The sequence below is a fragment of the Arvicanthis niloticus genome, chromosome 6, assembly GCF_011762505.2.
Source record: "Arvicanthis niloticus isolate mArvNil1 chromosome 6, mArvNil1.pat.X, whole genome shotgun sequence".
NCBI lineage: Eukaryota > Metazoa > Chordata > Mammalia > Rodentia > Muridae > Arvicanthis > Arvicanthis niloticus.
The window spans coordinates 106,474,163-106,493,266 of record NC_047663.1 but is presented as its reverse complement, the minus strand read 5'-3'; the positions used below and the strand labels follow the sequence as shown (position 1 = coordinate 106,493,266).

The following is a 19,104-nucleotide window of genomic DNA, read 5'->3' as shown; positions in this document are numbered from 1 at the left end:
CTGTGTTTGGTCGACATCCTGGGAGGCCTGCTCTTTACTGAAGGGAAATTGAGGGAGGAGTCATGAATCTGGTGGAGAAAGAAAGTGGAGGGAGGAGAGGCTGCAGTTGGAATGTGTTGTATGAGATGATGATGGTGATGGTGATGGTGATGGTGGTGGTGGTGGTGGTGGTGGTGGTGGTGGTGGTGGTGGTGGTGGTGGTGATGATGATAGTGGTGGTGGTGGTGGTGGTGGTGGTGTGTGTGTGTGTGTGTGTGTGTGTGTGTGTGTGTGCTCATTCTGGACTTAGCACAGTTCTTATCAAGAGTCTCCTTACATCCCACAGGAACACCACTCTCAGTTAAACAGAGTTGGTTTATTGAATACACACTCCAAGACTGATGACCATGGCAACAGCTCAGGCTGGAGAGCTGAAAGCTATGCCTTGGACATTTCTCAGGGCCAGCTTATAAAGGCTAAAACTACAAAACCACAATGAATTCATATACAGGTACTGGAAGTGTTGCCCAGTGGTCGGCCCTGGCTCAGGTTATTTTAGACATAAAACTCATATTGACTTTTAATTTGATGGGTCCTAAGTGAAGCTTGTGGTTCTGGAATTTCTTAAGATTAACAAACCTCAGAACATACAGAACATATCAGGGTATGTGGTCAGCATGACCTGCTCTGACTCAAGTTATTTTCCTGTGTCAGTGACGGGCAGACAGATTACAGCAACATGAAATAGCTGGGGGCATGGAACAAAACGGCTACAGCTATGCTGGGGAGGGGTGCCTATGCTGGGGAGGGGTGCCTATGCTGGGGAGGGGTGCCTCAACAATTCTTGCTATTCAAATGGTTAAAATGGGAGAGTCTCTTGCATTCAGGAGTTTGAGCTTAGCTTTGGCAGATAAAATGAAAGTCCCTGGGCATCTGGGGTGGGAGTAGAAGTGGCTCAGTTGTTAGAGTACTTGCCTGGATCCTATTCTAGTATGCCACACGAAGAGAGTATTGTGCAGTATGCCTAAATCCCAGCACTCGGAAGGTGGGCACAGGAGATTCAGAAGTTCACGGCCATTCTCTGCCACATAGCAAGTGTGACGACAGCCTGGGCAACACAGAGAGATAACTCAAAACAGGACTGAGCCATGGAGCTGCACCCTAATGACCAACCTAATGTTATCAACTTCCTCAGGCCACTAAGAGCACCACAGTTGGGATGGTTTCACCCTTAGGATATAACTGCCTGCTTGCCTTCTTCCCTGCCTGCCTTGGGGATTAACTTCCAGTGTGAGTTTGGCAAATGCGTTCCTTCCTCAGTAGATAATGGACAGTAAAGTCACCGTGGATGGGAACCATCAGACAGGATGGTATCAGTGCTGCTGCTGTCGGAAGCAGCTGGATGTGGAGTAGTGGAGCTCAAGTATCACTGTGGCTGGGAATCTGGGTAAGCATCCTGTGTGAGAGGGTGCGGGCCTCAGCCATCCCTGCTAGTAGAGCGTCCACATGGAGTGGAGGGAGAGTGAGGGATGCCAAGACTACACGAGGCAGTGAGGGTCAGACACAAACTGGCATTGAAGTGCCAGTCTCTTGAGGATGGAGTATTGGGTGGGGATACTAGCATTCACCTTTTCCCGACTTCAGACACAATAGTGAAGAACAGAATCCAAGCAGTGCATGGTGACACACCTCTTTAGTCCCAGCACATCAGAAGCAGAGGGAGGCAGATCTCTCTGAGTTCAGATTGAGTTCCAGAACAGCCAAGGTTACGGAGAGAAATCCTGACTTAAAAAACAGGTGTAGGGAGCTGGAGAGAGAGAATGGACTTCACCTCTAGGTGGAGACACACCCTGGTCTCCTCCTTTAAGGTTTGATTTTGTGGGCAGTCAGGGACCTGGCTCAGGTAACCACCCCTAGGAATGTGAGTTCACCTTAGAATATTATACTTTTCCTTCCCAGAATTCTTTCCTGCTAGGGTCTGCCTATCCTTCTGAGCCCAGACTTGGGAGGATGTGAGTATTCTTTTTTCTTTTCTTTCTTTTCTTGTGGATGCTGGCTGGAGTCTAAGGATGTATTTAAACCTCTATCTTAGTTAGGGTTTTCCTGTTGTGAACAGACACCATGACCAAGGCAACTCTTATAAGGACAACATTTAATTGGGGCTGGCTTACAGGTTCAGAGGTTCAGTCCATTATCATCAAGGTGGGAACATGGCAGCATCCAGGCAGGCATGGTGCAGGAGGAGCTGAGAGTTTTAAATCTTCATCTGAAGGCTGCTAGCAGAATACTGGCTCCCAGGCAGCTAGGATGAGGGTCTTAAAACCCACACCCACAGTGACACAGCTACTCCAACAGGGCCACATCTTCTAATCCTGCCACTCCCTGCCTGGGCTGAGCAATGCAAACCATCACAAGCTCCTAACTCACACTTTGGGTTTCTTTGTTGTTCAAGGATAGAATAAGCAAACTGCACACAGGGTTATATTATCTCATATCACCATGTGGTGAGAGTGGGCTCATGGGAGGCTTACAATGAAAACCTGTGCTGCTATCAGTGGGCAGAGAATACATAAACAAAACTCTGAGAATGTGTAAGAAGGGATTCAGTCCCTGGGGTACCGACTACTACAGGATGGGGGAATGGCACCTCTCTATTTTTTGGGGGGGGTTCGAGACAGGATTTCTCTGTGTAGCCCTGGCTGTCCTGGAACTCCCTCTGTAGACCAGGCTGGCCTCTAACTCAGAAATCCGCCTGCCTCTGCCTCCCAAGTGCTGGGATTAAAGGCGTGCGCCACCACTGCCCAGCGGCACCTCTCTATGATACAAGACATGCAGCACACACTTCATTCAAAAACTTCTGTACAAAGAAGAACCCTTAGAAGAAATGTGACAACAAAAGAAGCAAGAACAACAGAATATTCTAAAAAGTGGGACCAAGCCATGTCATCTGGCCATGAAGAGAGCTAACCAGGGAGATGCTATTGTGATGCTGGTGACATCACCATTAACAGTGGGTACTGCCATGCACTTCACTTGGCAGAGTCCTAGACCTATCCTCCCTGGGAGACACTTGTCCTCCAGGGACATTTTTGTCTGTCTCCCAATACCACCCTGATCCAAGGTAAGGAGCCTGTGGGGGATAGCTGTTGGGAATTCAGACACTTATGTCTGCGAGCCAGGCTTGCCGGTTCACAGCTGTAACTCCAGCGTTGGGAGGCTGAGGCAAGATGATTGTTTTGAGTTAAAGGTCAATCTGGGCATCAGAATGAGACTCTGTTTAAGTTAACAAAACTAAATATTGTGTGTAGAGAATCACTTCCTGACCTTGGCCTCTGAATCTGTTTTCAGTGCCCCAAGATATCACTGGGAACCAGCCAGAGACAGAGCAGCTGGCTGGCTAGCCCACAGCTGATCCATTCATGTATTCCCAGGAATCGTGAGTTTAAAAGATTTTCAAATTGCAGAGGCATCTCTTGAGTAGGGAAACGTTTCATGAAGAATTGCCCAGTGGGGGCAGAATCTGCGCTGCTTGTAATGCCTCATTTCCTAGTAATCATATGCCGAAGGGCAAAAGAAGCAGGAGAATTCATCTTGCACACTTGTTTCCCGGGTTTCTACGTCTGGTCCATGGCACCCAGACCGAGTCACATCAGAGACTAGGCAATGTGAGCTTACAAAAGAGACCCTGTGTTGTCAGGCTGTGCCTGGCTTCCAAAGCTGGTGTGTTCTGTGCATTTAGAGCCCAATTCAACTCAGGGACAGCCCCACCCTCCCTCCAACCCCTTCCTCCAGAGCTTATGGAATGAGTCTTAGCCGCAAGTCATCAGAACCAAGCTTCAAGCTGAAATGCTGTCATATGGCATGTTGCACACGGACTCAAACATGTGGAACCTTGTGTACCTGCTCAGGGAAGCTCAGATTCAGCTCTGGAGCTCCCTTCCTGCCTTCAGTGTGGCCACTGATGCCCTTGCAGTCCCAGTAGGTCTGTCTCACTATGCGGGCCAGGGAAGAAACAACAAGGCCAACTTTGAGCGCAGAGTTTCTCAGCTCATGATCTCACCCTGTGACCACGACCGCAGTCGGGATCCATGGCCGTTAGTTCTTGGGAGCAAGATGGACCAGCAGGCTGCAGAGAAGGCTCAGTGGGTAACGTGGTGGCTTTGAAAGCATGGGACTTTGAGTTTGATTCCTGGCACCCATGCACAAGCTGGGTGTGGCACATGGCTGGAGTCCCAGCACTAAAGGGGGCTGAGATGGGTGGATTCCAGCTGGCTTACATCAAATGAGGAGCTCCAGGCTCAGAGAGACCCTGTCTCAAAAACTAAGGTGGAGAGCAATTAAAGACACCCAACACCAACCTCTCTGTACAACACCAACACCACACACACACACACACACACACACACACACACACACACACAGACACACACACACACAGAGAGAGAGAGAGAGAGAGAGAGAGAGAGAGAGAGAGAGAGAGAGAGACTTGCTTTCCCAAGGGAACACAAGAAGGTCAGTGAGTTCCACATCTTTGAGGATTTCTCCAAAGGCACTTCAAGCAGAATAGAGATAACCTTAATCCTTCCCTCTGAAATATTGTAGGCAAAGCCGTATAGCATGTAATTATTATTTTTTTTTTTAAAAAATCCATGCTAATGTCGGCTATGCTCAGGCAATGGCGTCTCCCCTCCCCCGTTGGGAGCTGCAAGTCGAGGTCTTCCCAGCTTCCCTTGGTTAGCTTGCCTCCGAGCTGCTCCACACTCCTGAACCATCTATTCCCTACAGCTAGCCCCTACCGCTGGCTCTAAACTCCTAACCCTGTAAGATGAAAACTCTAGAGGCTTGTAATTTATCAGCCAGATTTATAACAGTAAATCTTCAACTCCCCAAATGCCCACACAAAGAACACAAAATTCAGCTGATATTGATATAAGTTGCACACCCAGATTGGACAAATATCCCTATATTATTCTATGCCCTTCTATGATATCCATAGCTGCCTGTGGCTATTTCAGACCTTGTGGATCTGTTTCATCTTCTTCTTCTTCCATCTTCTCTCCATCTCCTCTCCATCTGTCTCTCTGTCTCATCTCTAAAACTCTCAGCCACGCCTTCTTTTTCCACTGCCCAATCTAAGGCTCTAGCCTTATCTTTCACCTGCCCTCACCTGCTTATGGACAGCAATCCACAAAGCTGGTGAGTTGGTGTATGAGTGTGTGCAGATGTTAACCCTCTGTTAGGATGTGGGGTTCATGGGTTTAACCCTCACTTAGGACCTTCTTTTCCTTCTAACCCACAGGGGAAAAAAATGAAAATTAAAAGGATTTTATTGCTGACTTTCTGCCTTTTCTTGCTGCTGCTGACTAAGATCCACTTCAGGTAAATACTGATGAACATGACCTTTGGGAAGGCCAAGGCAGCTTAAATATTGAATCTCATCCAAAGATGCAACTGACACACAGGTGAACCAGAAGTTACCTCCTTGTTGAAGGACACCATATGCACATTGCAATGCTTTCGTTAACAGACACTTGTTGAGTATCTTGTCCCAAGTTCCATTCTAGATGCTAAAAAATAGCAGCCTTGCCCACAGGGGTATTTCAGGCACAACGGAATTTCATGATATATGACACTACCATGAAAATGGAGCCAGGCAGAGGACAGTGCTTGGTCATTACTGTTGTTGTCCTGGGTATAGAACCTGGGCCTCCATCATGTGCTCCGCCATCAGGCCACAGCTGAACTATAATTACATCAAGTGTAAACCACCTAAAAGTTCCAGATTTGTGGGCTGGAGAGATGGCTCAGAGGTTAAGAGCAATGGCTGCTTTCCCAGAGGTCCCGAGTTTAATTCCCAGCGACCACATGGTGGCTCACAACCAGCTGTAATGGGATGTGATGCCCTCTTCTGTTGGCAGGCATACATGCAAGCAGAATACTGTATACATAATAAATAAATCTTAAAAGGAATAGTTCCAGATTTGTGTCTTATGTAAACACGACTAAAATTGACCTGCTAGAGTAATATCGGTTAACCTGCCAACATTTTTTCCTAGAAACTTCTAGCTTCTTCTATGCCTCTTCCTGCATCTGTTTATAAGTAGTACAGTGTTTCTAAGTGCAACTGGAAAAGCAGGAATCTCACAGCCACGAATGCTGTCAAATGTCTTCAGTCCCAGAGCTCGAGGGGCAAAGGTTGGCCTGGACTACATAGAAAGTTCCAGGCTTGTCAGGGATGCACACTGAGACTCACTCTCCCTCTCTCCCTCCTCCCTCCCCCTACCCTGCCTCTAGTTTTTAGAGACAGGGTTTCTGTGTGTAGCTCTGGCTGTCTTGGAACTAGCTTTGTAAATCAGGCCGGCCTTGAAGTCCCAAGTGCTCGGATTAAAGTCATGTGCCACCACTACCTAGGGAAGAAAGAAAAGGAAGGAAGGAAGGAAGGAAGGAAGGAAGGAAGGAAGGAAGGAAGGAAAACCTGCCAACATTTTTTCCTAGAAACTTCTAGCTAGGAAGGAAGGAAGGAAGGAAGGAAGGAAGGAAGGAAGGAAGGAAGGAAGGAAAACCTGCCAACATTTTTTCCTAGAAACTTCTAGCTAGGAAGGAAGGAAGGAAGGAAGGAAGGAAGGAAGGAAAAGGAAGGAAGGAAGGAAGGAAGGAAGGAAGGAAGGAAGGAAGGAAGGAAGGAAGGAAAAGGAAGGAAGGAAGGAAGGAAGGAAGGAAAAGGAAGGAAGGAAAAGGAAGGAAGGAAGGAGACAGAGAGTACTATCATGAGAGAATGTCTTAAATTGGATCCTCTCCCCAGCTCCAAGTGTTTGGCTTCTGTACATTCTTTATGATAAAATAGACATTTGATCCCTTTGCCCATTTTATTTTTGACTGGATTGCTATGTTTTAGGTGTAAACACACACACACACACACACACACACACACACGCACACACACTGAAAGAGTTGACGTGTTTAGGGAACAGAAGCAGAGGCTCCATGGCTACACCTCTGAGAAATGTAGTTTTCACAGGAGTGAACCCATAAAGAACTGAGATTTAGATGCTTAACGTATGCAGTGCCTGTCCTCCATTTTTATTTCATGTGCTTCATCTGGTGCCAGAAGAGGAGAGAAGAAGGCCTCGGGTCCCTGCAGCAGGCATCACAGACCATGTGGGTGCTGGAATTGAGCCCAGGTCCTCAGAAAGAGGAACATGCTCTGTTACCTGCCTAGCCATCTCTCCAGGCTCCATGCACTGTTTTCCTTAAACTCTCCTTCTATGGGCATCCTGTATTTTCTCTGACAGACACTCTCGGAAAAGGTGCTGCCTTAAGGTGTCACGGTGAGAACACTTTATGAATTGGAGGGCAAAATTGTCCGGACAGAGGTTCTTACAATGACAGAGGCTGGAGACAAAACATTAAACAGGTCTCTAGAGGTGGCCAAGTCTACCTTTGTGTAGGTCGATAGGTATGTAGTATGCGTGTGAATACGTGTGTATGCGCACATGTACACAGGTGTATGTCATGTGTGTGTGTGCACATGTACACATGTGTGTGAGTGTGTATGGTTCACAGTTCTTGAAGAGACAGAGCATGAAGTGGCAGTATTTACTGCTGCTATCTAGGAAAAGCCCCTTCCTCCCAGAAGCTGTCTCTTAGAAGCAGGGGCAAAGCCTTCCAAAGGGGACTTGGGGGTCAAAGATGGAGAGGCTTATCCACTTGGGGGGAGGATTTAGCCCAGCCCTGTTGTGCCCAGCCCCTGGAGTCTCCAGCCAGAAAGCCCACCCACAGGGTCAGTTGGTGTTGGGTGTGGTTTTTGTTGTGTGTGTGTGATAGCCTGGAAATGGCTGTGGAAAGTTTTGGGTTGGCTCCCCTATGAAGAAGCTGACAGCTCCAGTCCATCTCTGGCTTATTGGGCCTACCCTAGACCAGGGCATGACATTCACTGTGGAATGTCTCAGGGGAATAGGGTTCTTTAGGTCAGGCCAGACACAATTTTTGCCTTAGATCTAGAAACACACAATCAACACACTGAAACACATTGGCTTGCTGGGCAGTGGTGGCGCACGCCTTTAATCCCAGCACTTGGAGGCAGAGGCAGGCGGATTTCTGAGTTTGAGGCCAGCCTGGTCTACAGAGTGAGTTCCAGGACAGTCAGGGCTATACAGAGATACAGAGAAACCGTGTAACCGTGTTTCGAAAAACCAAAAAAAAAAAAAAAAAAAAAGAAAGACAGACAGACAGACAATGGCTTGTATTTATTTTTTTATGTAAATGAGTACACTGTAGCTGTTGTCTTCAGACACACCAGAAGAGGGCATTAAAGAAAGTTGTGAGCCACCATGTGATTTCTGGGAATTGAACCTCTGGAAGAACAGTCAGTGCTCTTAACCTCTAAGCCCTCTCTCCAGCCCACAACGGCTTAAAAATATCTTTTAAAATAATTTTTGGCTAAGCATGAGGTGTGTGTGTGTGTGTGTGTGTGTGTGTCTGTCTGTCTGTCTGTCTATCTGTCTGTATGTCTCTGTCTCTCTCTGTGTGTGTGTGTGTGTGTGTGTGTGTGTGTGTGTGTGTGTGTGTGTATGACTATATATGGATATGGGCATGTAACTATAGGTGATACCTTGGAATCACAGACAATTGTGAGCCACTTGACGTGGATTCTGGGAAGTGAATCCTGGTCCTCTAAAAGATCAAGATAGCTAAGGGATTAAGAACACTGACTGGTCTTCCAGAGGTTCTGATGCTCTAACCACTAAGCCATCTCCCCAGCACCCCCAGCTTGATGGGTTTTTAGCAAGTTCCCCACTCGTCATGGGTTATCTGATGAGGGTCTCTTCATGGGCTTTTGGCTGTCTGTCCTGGGAGACAGTCTATTTGGTGATGGGATATCTGTGCCAAGGCCACATCAGATCACACCAGTAAAGGATGAGCTCCAGAAGTCAGTTCTGTTACAGAACACCCCTGGTGGTACAGGAAGCTGCCAAGCTGGTGGTGGTTTAAATAGTTAATATGAGTGACAGCCCTGACTGGTAGGAAAGTGGCAGCCTGATCCTTTATCACTTTCTAACATGGCAGGCTGAGACTTTGCTCAGTCGTAGCCACCTGACTGCTCTGAGCTTATTTAGTTTGGGTGGGCTAAGCTAGGCCATCGTTATTGAGTTAGACTGCTTTTTAGACAGTATCTCACAGCGAGCTCATCTGGCTGTCACCCTGCAGTAAGCACGAAGCAGCTGCACTTAAAACAATCAAGGTAGCTGGTTATAGTGGCACACACACTTAATCCCAGCACTCTGGAGGCAGAGGCAGATGGATCTCTGTGAGTTCGAGGCCAGCTTAGTCTACATGTTAAGTTCTAGCCCAGCCAGGGTTACATAGAAAGACCCTGTCTCATAGCAAAAGGAGTGGGAATCAAATGCTCCTCCAACGTCTTTACCCTATGTAAATAACCCTTTTGAGTTTACCCCTTTTCTCCTCCCACCAAGGTACCTCCTCCTTCATTCTGCTGTTGTCTGTGACCTCTCCCCCAACCCCCTTATCTGTTCCCTAGACCAGCTTGTCCCCTTCCAGGCCAGGAGACACTGCCTCTCCCAGCTGCATCCTCTGCTCCAATCTGTCTCCCCTGGAGGCTGGGGCTAGGTGGCGAGGGTGGAGAGCCACAGAGCTGAGAATGCCTTGGGTGGGCTCTGTGGGCACGGGGTCCACAGTAACCTGCTGCTCTTTTGTACCAGGAACCATCAGGAAGATGTTCTGCTCTCAGACTGTTTTAACCCCAGGTAAGAGCAATGACTAGAGTCACTTTGAGGTGATGTGTTTTGCACGGTCAGACTATAGTTCTGCTAGGGCATCTGGAGTTAGGAGTTTTTCTCACCACTCTTACACAAGTCCAAAGAGCTGAGACAGGCTGTCCTGGTGTCATGGAGAAAGTGGATGCCTCCATCTGGATTTATGGTTAACCTTCCTGCCTCTTCAGGGGAAGACATACAAGGCAGGTTCTTGCTCCTGCCTCTGTGGAGCAAGGCTGAGAGGACGATGTTTCGAAGAGCAGGAGTGTGTTCAGTGGCCTTGGTGTGTGGAGATGAAGAGTCAGTCGGTCTCAGATCTCCCTCTTCTGCCCAGGGTTTACTCATCCTTGTCGCTGACGGTGAGGCTGCTGAAGTCTCAACATGCATGATCAAGCCATACCACCTAGACTGCGTGTCCACAATGCCGACACTTGTGCCTTAAACTAAGCAAACAGGAGCTGACTGGGTGAAATAGTCAGGACCAAGTTTCTTTGGAAGCAAGAGAAAAAAGCAACTACTGATGCACTGGATGTGGACTTCACCGATTGGCTAGGCTGGCTGGCCAGTGAGCTTGAGGGATCCACCTGCTGCTGCCTCCCAGGTGTTCGGATTTACAGAAGAGCGACTCTACACCTGTTGCTGTTCTTTTGTCTTACATTTATTTATTTGTGTGTGTGTTTGAGCTACGGCCTACACGTAGATGTCAGAGGTCAACTGCAGCCACCATTCTCTCCTTTCACCATGGAACTCCTGGGGCTCAAACTCAGATCATCAGTTTTGCCTCAAGCACCTTTACTCACTGAGCCCTCCTGCTGGTCCCACTTCTATTTTCCTTTTCTTTTTTTAGTGTGTTGGGAATAAAATGTGGGTGGTGCTTGGTGGTTGGCAAGCATTTTATCAACAGCCTTCTTCCCAGCTTTTGCTTTAAACAGAAGCCAAGCTGGCCTTGAACTCTCAGTCCTCTGGTTGCTCCTACCCCAGCCCCTAGCACTGGGATTACATGTGTCATGCACTCTGTTCCACGGTAGCTTGTCAACCAACCCTTTGGCTGCTGGTTCTCAGTTGTCAGTGTCATTATCGAGGTGAAGGACCCTGAACAGAGTTTGCACACAGATTGTGTTTCTCCACAGGGCACATTTCTAACACAGAGTCCTTAGATCAGACACCACTGCATTTAGATTTGGGAGTAAACTTCCTTTAACATCTGCACAGCTTTATTTTCTTACAGGGCATAAAGTATTATTGACTCTTTTATTCTGGGTGAAACGGCTTGATGAACACTCGCAGTTCAATCTGTGTCTTCATGGTTGTGATGGGAACACTTTTTAGCTACTGCTCATTTCTTGGGTGTTCCTCTTATACCTGAGTGTGTGAAGTGTCCCTCAGAGGCACAGTTAGGCTAGTCCTCACCCACAGTTATGGCAGCTCTCATGATCGGCCCATACAACTCCACTCAGATCATTGGTTAGTGTGCACATGTATTCATGAGTGTGCTGGTGTACATGTGTGCTCCCCAGGGACTGTTCTCGGGTCTCACGATGCACCTAGAGCCTGTTGACTTGCTTAGACCACCAGGCTTTCAAGCTCCAGGGATCCTCCTGTCTCTGCCTTCCTTGCTCTGGGATTACAAGCGTGAGCCACCGGGGTAGAATTTTTGTGTGGGTCCTGGAGACTGTACTCTGGTCCTCATGTCTATACGATTAGTACTTTACCAGGGGATCCAGCTCCCCAGTCCATAATTTGCTTTTTTAAAGCAGTGAAACAAAAACTGTAATTTCCTATCATTGTGTCTGGCTTTCCCTTGCCCTGCCTTCATTGCTGACAGAATCACCATCTTGATTCCCAAAAGGCCAATCACGTGCCCTGGTTGACTAGACTTTTTATTTCTCTTTTTTATGTAAATTTAATCTCATGTGGGCACATATTCTGAAAAAGCCCACTTTAGTAGTTTGTAACTTTAGAAATAAGATACATCATGTTTGTAATATTCTGGAATTCTTGCCCAAAGCCATGTTAAGATTCCCCAAATATTCTTACCATTGTAATACATTTGGATCCCTGTGTGACCACCCGGGGTCTAAACAAGCAGTCTATCCACTTGCCATCCCTCCCATGGGCCTGGGTGGTGCCTGCCAGTGGCACTGCTGTGGCTGTGCTCCTCCACCTGCCTCCTGGGTAGAGCGGTGGGTAAAATTGGAACCAAGGAGAAAGGGCTGGCGTTGGGCCACTCTGGCTGCCATAAGTTGGGGGCTTAGGCAGATGGAATTCACTTTCCACTGCAAGCTTAGTCTACAGCCAGACAGCATCACAATCCAGATGAAAGGAAGCCTGTTCCTGGCTTGCGATGGCTTGCAGATGACTTGTGCACTGTTCTGCTGTGGCTAAGACGGAATGGGAGAAAGTCTACTCTCTTGTCCCTTTTCACAAGGACACCAACCCCATCCTCATGACTCGGTGACTCATAAGGCCTCACCTCCAATACCACCACATGCAAGAATTAGGGCTTCGGCATACAACTTTGAGGGACACCATCTATATACATCAGTTTCCTAAGGCAGCATTCTACACAAATTCCCAAAGATCTTCACCCTCTTTGGCAATTGGCAATAGAAGGGGCATGGAAACTATCTGTTGGTTGGTATCAGCAGGGATGACTGTACATCTGTGTACAGCTCTCTCTTCCACATAAAATCAATGCTAAAAAAGGAAGAACAGATCCTCTTTCCCAGACCAGTGAGAGGACAGTGATGTTTGGAGTATTTAATTAATGCCCTGGTCTTCATGCCAACCTCTTGTTCCACAATTCCCTTAGACAACAGTCTCCACATGGCAGGGAGGGCAGGAAGAACGAAACCCTTCAAATTCCCACACTCAGAGAACCCACTCTCTCACCTGTCTGCCAGCTCCCAGCTGCAAGGTTCAGCAATGACCTAACCAGTAGCATTTGTTGAAAACAAGGACAGGCATTAGTTTAACCACTAAAAAGGCAAGGCAGTGAGGCTAGTGATAGATCAAACAAAGGATTCAAGAGGAAAAGCTGTTCTGGAACTATCCATGGGGGTTTAGGAAAGCTTGGAGGATATTCGACACTCAGGGTTGGAAACCTCACATGTGGAAGGACTGTGTGTTCAGAAAAGACCTTGAGAAGGCTCTGAGGCCCCTGCCGCTGCCTACCTCTGGCTGATGTAGGCTCAGTGCAAGCCAGATGTGAGAGCTGAGCAGAGTTTCCTGCACACAGCCTGGCGTGGGACAATGGCATACCTCAGCTTATGCACAGGGCCTCCCAGCAGAAGGGGCAAGTTTACAGATCCCAAGGGTTTCTGGAAAATTGTCCCATCAATTGCTAACTGTTAAGCTGACTGGCAAACAAACAACAAAAGAAAAATACCCAGATGGGAAGCAAAGTCTGATCTCTTGAGTAGCCACATTCAATTTTCAAAAATTATTTTTAAAAAGCCCCAAATTTAATTTAACAAAAAATGAAAACACACAAATAAACAATCTGTTTGGTCCTTATGTGGGGGAGAGGGAAGAATCAGTAGAAACCATCCCTGGAGAAGCTCGACATTGGACTGACAACTTTGAATCAGTTCTCTATACACAAAAGCTAAAGCATAGTGTGAGAACAGTCTGCCAAACAGCTGAAAGCACTAAGCACACAGACACAATGAAACAAACCCAATCTGGAAAGCGAGAGCTGAAAGTGTGTGAAAGAGGCAACACACAGAGGAAGTCTGCAGCTGGAGCCAGCAGACTAGGGATCTCAGTGCACAGGGTCACCACAAGTGCACAGGGTCACCACAAGAGGTCACCACCTTGGTGGGATTGCAAAACAAAATCTTAGTAAACGCAGAAAATGTTGATAAAATTCAACACCTTTTTATAGTATAGACACACAATGCTCTAGGAGGGGAGGAATTTTCTTAGTCTAGCACACACAGAAGGAAATACAGATCATTTGGGCTTTATCTGAACTAAAAATGCTGTAGACTATATGAAGACATGAAGCCAGGAGAAACCCTGTCTCAAAAACCGAAACCAAACAAAACAAAAAACTGAGAGACAATCTGCACAACAGGGAAAATATTTTCAACTTACTTACTTGATACAAACCTGGTATTCTGGTTATAAACAACTCTTACTAATAATCAACAAAAAGCAGGAAAAACAGGCAACGACCTAAGCAGACATTTCTTCAGGGAAGATATATTAATGCCCAAGAAAGACACAGAATGCATCGGGGAATGCAAATCAAAACCACACTGAGTCACCAGTTCACCTTTAACGTCACGGGAAGAGTGCCAGACGAATAGAATGGAAAAACCGGACAATAGAAGTGTTAGGATGTAGAGGCCTTTGAACTTACAGATCCAACTGTGGCACTGTGAAGTCACTGTGAGCTACAGAACTACAACAGGACAGAGAAGTTCTACCTCTAGACCCAGCCCCAAGACAACTAAAACGTGTTCACAGAAAATTTTCATGGGAGCATCATCCCTAGTGTGTCTAGGGGATAAATTAACTTATTGCCCCTCTGCTGATGAGTGAGCAAGCAAAATGGCATCTAGGAACAGGATGGGATAGCCTTCAGAAATACCTTCAGAGTGTGCGTGCACGTGTGTGTGTGTGTGTGTGTGTGTGTGTGTGTGTTTGTGCGCGCATGTGCATGTGTGTGTGTGCGCATGCATGTGTGCGTGTGTGCGTGTGTGTGTGTGTGTGTATGTGTGTGTGCACCCGCGTGTGCGAGTGTGCGTGTGCCTGTGCGTGTGCGTGTGTGTGTGTATTACAGGTGCTTGCAGAGGTCAGCAGAGGGTGTGGGATCCCCTGGAGCTGTAGTCACAGGAGCTTGTGAGTGGCCTGATATGGAGCTGGGAACTGAACTTGGATCCTAGCAAGCACATTTTGTGTTTCTTTTCTTTCTTTTTAAAAAAGATTTATTTATTTACTTATTTATTTATTTATTATACACCATTGCTTTCTTCAGACACACTAAAAGACGGCATCAGATCCCATTACAGATGGTTGTGAGCCACCATGTGGTTGCTGGGAATTGAACTCAGGACCTCTGGAAGAGCAGTCAGTGCTCTTAACCACTGAGCCATCTCTCCAGCCCCCATTTTGTGTTTCTTTCTCTTTTTTAAAATTTATTTTTATTGGGTATTATATTTACATTTCAGATTTTATCCCCTTAACCCACTTCCCCCCACCACCCAGGAACCTCCTATCCCATCCCCCCTCCTCTTGCTTCTATGAGGATGTGCCCCCACCTACCCCCCCACTCCCACCTCCCCACCCTTGAATTCCCCCCACTCGGTGTTCGTCCTTCATGGGACCAAGAATCTCCTCTCCCACCTATGCCCAACAAGACCATCCTCCCCTTCATGTACAGCTGGAATCATAGGTCCCTCTATGTGCTCCCAGGCTGGTGGTTTAGACCCTGGGGAGCGCTGGTTGGATGGTATTATTGCTCTCCTCATGGGGTCACAAACCCTTTATGCTCCTTCAGTCTTCTCTCTAACTTCTCCATTGAGAAACCCTTGATCAGATCAGTGGTTAGCTGTGAGCATCGGCCTCTGAATGTTGTGTTTCTAATTCCAGTTTCTACATACTCGTTGTTAACATATGAATGTAGATAGAGGCTTAATGTTTTGGAATTATCTGGTAAATTCTACTTTCTCTAATCCACTTATCAATTTTATGTGATTTTTCTTCTCAGGCGTTTTCAGGTATGTGATTAAGTATAACTGATTGTATTGTGGTCAGTATTATTTTTCTCATTTGAGATTTGATGTCTTGATTTCCTTTCCTTACTGATGGCGACAGCTTCTGTCACTGGAAAAGCAGGATGAGGTACATATATCCTTGTCATGTTCTTGATCTCGGAAGGAAGAAGCCTTTCATTATTAAACATGCTAGCTGTAGGACTATCATGGACTGTTTTTGAGACAGGGTCTCACTATGTAGTCTTGGCTAGCCAGGAAACATGCTATGTAGACCAGGCTACCCTCAAACTCAAAGAGATCCATCTTGTCTCTACCTCCTGAGAGTAAAGGTGGGCCTCACCACACCCACAGGGCATGTAGAATTTTTAAAAAGGCAAGATGAGGTAATTCTCCTCATTCCCCATCCCCATCCTTTTCTGGAAGTTTCTTTCTAAATCATGAATGGATATCAGGTTCTATAATGTCCTGTGTTGAGTGATTTGGGCATGTAATTTTTCTTTACTTTCGGTTATAGTGGCTTACATTGATTTTTCTATGGCTTACCTTCTTGGCATGTCCTACTCCCTCTATCTCCTCAGCATCAAATGCAAGTCTAATCTGTCTCACTCTCACTGAATAACACAGATGGTACAGAAGGGAGGCCATAATCCTGCTCACAGTGCTGGCTTCGGGAAAACCAAGATATGCCAGGCTTCTGACCCAAGGCTGGGTTTTTTTAATTGATTAAGCTGTAATCAGAGTTCAAGATAAGTAGTTGCTTGTTCAGGAGGAACACACAGCCTGAGGCTGGATTGCCTGTGGGTGCTGTGCTTTGCCAGCTCAGCCACTCACTAGTTGTGGGTCCACATGAAGAACAAGAAGAAAGCTAGCAGTGATCTGGGGAGGGGCATTGCCAGGGTCATGTGAGCACATCTGACTGGTCAGTGGCATCTCAGGTTAGCATCTGTTGCTGAGTGCCCATCGCTGCTACCATGCAGCGACACCCAACAGGTAGCTGTTCTTCAGCTTGTGTCCATTTTGATGATTGACCCAATCTATCATTTTATTTCTGCTTTTCTGTGTTCATAGGGGACGCATGGATGTCATCACGACCACAGACTGGCTGGCCCCAGTCATATGGGAAGGTACCTTTGACAGAAAGGCCCTGGAGAAATATTACAAGAAGCAGAACATCACCGTGGGCTTGGTTGTGTTTGCTGTCGGCAGGTGGACACTGCAAAGCCCTCCCCTTTGTTTTGGGAAATGTGGTTCAGCATCCTTTAATGTTTTGCCCCCAAAGAGTGTCATAACCTCTTTTGTGACAACCACTTCTGAGCATACCAAATAGAAATTTGCCATGATAAGTTCCTGTACCAAGGCTGGGTCCATAAGGCCACTGAGGGTTTTTAACTAATGTCCCACTCAGCTCTGACTCAGTAGTTCTAAAGGGTCGTGGCCATTGTCAGGCCTATGGACTTACTAATCAGTTTGATAGATCTTCAGACCCAACATCTCTTTCCTGACTTCTTGGGTTTATTAATATCAAGAACACTTCTCTTAACAGCACATTCAAGGGCACCCATTCCATTTAGAAATGTGTTTCTTGTTTTGTGTGTTCCCAGTCTTACTGACCAGTACCTGGACCCATTCTTGCAATCGGCCAGCAAATTCTTCATGCCTGGCTATCGAGTAATCATCTACATTATGGTGGATAAGTACCTGAAGCTACCAGAGATGGAACACAACCCTCTGCAATCCTTCCAAGTACACGTAATAGACAAGATGTGGAAGAGCTTTGACCTTGTGCGCATGATAGTCTTGTCCGAGCACATCCGGGGTCGGGTCAGATATGAAGTGGATTTCCTCTTCAGCATGAGCATCAACATGGTCTTCCAGAATGAGTTTGGAGTGGAAACTCTGAGCACATCTGTGGCTCAGCTCCATGCTTGGTGGTATTTCCGAAAGACAATGCATCTCCCTTATGAGAGGAGACCTACATCAGCAGCCTACATTCCCTTTGGACTGGGGGACTTTTATTACGCTGGCACCATTATAGGTGGAGTGCCCTTTCAGGTCTTGGACTTCGCTCAGCAATACTTGAAAGGTGTTATCTTGGATACAGAAAATGGAGTTAACAGTACCTACGAAAAGTACCTCAACAAATATTTTTTCCTCAACAAACCCACCAAGCTTCTATCCCCAGAATACAGCTGGGATCCCACCTTCAACATCCCTCGGCAAGTGCAGTATGTTAAGATTGCTCATTATCCCACAGACGACTTATGATGTACCAGTGTTTATGGGCTACAGAGCAAACCACAGTAGTGCCTCAGAGACACAGACTGTCTTGTTAAAAACCCACATTTCAGAGGCCCGATAATGTATATTTTCAAAATCAATTGTTCTTTCTTGAAATTTTAAGTTGTCCAATTTGGCTGAATAAAACGTGATACTTCATGTCCGTACACACAATGCAGTTATCTCTGTGTTGTAGAAAGTGTGATATTAGTGAGACATAGAACATATTTCATTTAAATGGAGAAAGACTTTGGTTTACAAATAAAAGTCTATTCACAGAATGAAAACTGCCTCTCTGAGGCACACCCATCGTGATCGTGCTAATCAGTGAGCTGCACCCCATGAATTCTAAAGTCATTTGTTGTTCCTTTGCATGGTCCTTGACAGCTGAGTTTAGGTTTTCCACTGGTACCGTGTGAGGCGTGGGTAGATCTTACTTCCTTCTCTGCCATGGAAGCATGCTTACAACCAGACACTGAATTGGTTAGTGTGCAGAGTAACTTGAGGGTTATTAAATCTTTATCATATTGTGAGAAATGAATCATTATGGTCCATTTTCAGTTTGTCAGCACTCAGAGTTACAGATACAAGGAAGCTCCAGGCCCCTCTCCTTTCTAGCTAATGTCTGCTGCTTGTTTCAGAGAACTGGGAAGTTGCAAGCATGACTGCGTCCACAATCAGAAAGGGGGCAGACTCAAGCCCTAGGATGTGAGATCATTAGATGTGACTTTTTGTCCTGATCCAATAGGATGGGAAATTTAGGAAGGAGTAGGGTATACCAGAAGAATGCAGAGATTGTAACTAGAGATTAGGGGAAAGGATAGTTACGTGTGACTAGAGACTTTAAAAACCATTTTCTCAGACTGGTGAGATAGCTCACTGACTAAGATTATCTGCTGCTCTTGCAGAGGAAGTGAGTTCAATTCTCAGCACCCATATTGAGGTCTCATCACCACCTATACTGTAAGTCCAGCTCCAGGACATCCGGAAATCTCTTCTGGTCTTCGATGCTGCAGCACACGCATGAACACACACACACACACACACACACACACACACACACACACACACTTCAAAAACAAAACCCAGAAACAAAACAAAACCACTACTTCATGCCAAATCCGCATGCCAGCTGTGATGGTTTGGATACGAACAACCCACATGGCTCACAGGTTTGAGTGTTTAGTAGGTAGTGGAACTTGGTGAAAGGATTAAAGGTTAGGAGGTGTGGCCTTGGAGGAAGGGTGTCACTCAGGGTGGGATTATGGTTTCAAAAGCCCTCACCAGGTCCAGCTTCTCTCTCTCTGCCTCTCTCCTTGCTGATCAGAATGTAGGTTTCAGCTACCCATCCA

At 46.5% G+C, this 19,104-nt stretch overlaps 1 protein-coding gene across 1 annotated transcript; it reads left to right on the top strand.

Moving 5' to 3' along the window:
• Positions 1-1,346: 1,346 nt before the first annotated feature.
• Positions 1,347-17,918, top strand: Glt6d1 (glycosyltransferase 6 domain containing 1). Its single transcript, XM_076935280.1, has 4 exons — positions 1,347-1,426; positions 9,699-9,743; positions 16,544-16,681; positions 17,077-17,918. Exons 1-4 carry the CDS (start codon positions 1,347-1,349, stop codon positions 17,738-17,740), a joined length of 927 nt encoding a protein of 308 aa, XP_076791395.1. The 3' UTR covers positions 17,741-17,918.
• The last annotated feature ends 1,186 nt before the right edge of the window (positions 17,919-19,104 follow it).

What these genes read in the sequence shown, in the direction of transcription:
- Glt6d1 (XM_076935280.1), top strand. Translation starts at nt 1,347, where the DNA reads ATGGTATCAGTGCTGCTGCTGTCGGAAGCAGCTGGATGTGGAGTAGTG. An exon ending in TCAGACTGTTTTAACCCCAG is followed by an intron (nt 9,744 to 16,543) that starts GTAAGAGCAATG and finishes CTGTGTTCATAG; the next exon opens with GGGACGCATGGATGTCATCA. An exon ending in GTTGTGTTTGCTGTCGGCAG is followed by an intron (nt 16,682 to 17,076) that starts GTGGACACTGCA and finishes GTGTGTTCCCAG; the next exon opens with TCTTACTGACCAGTACCTGG.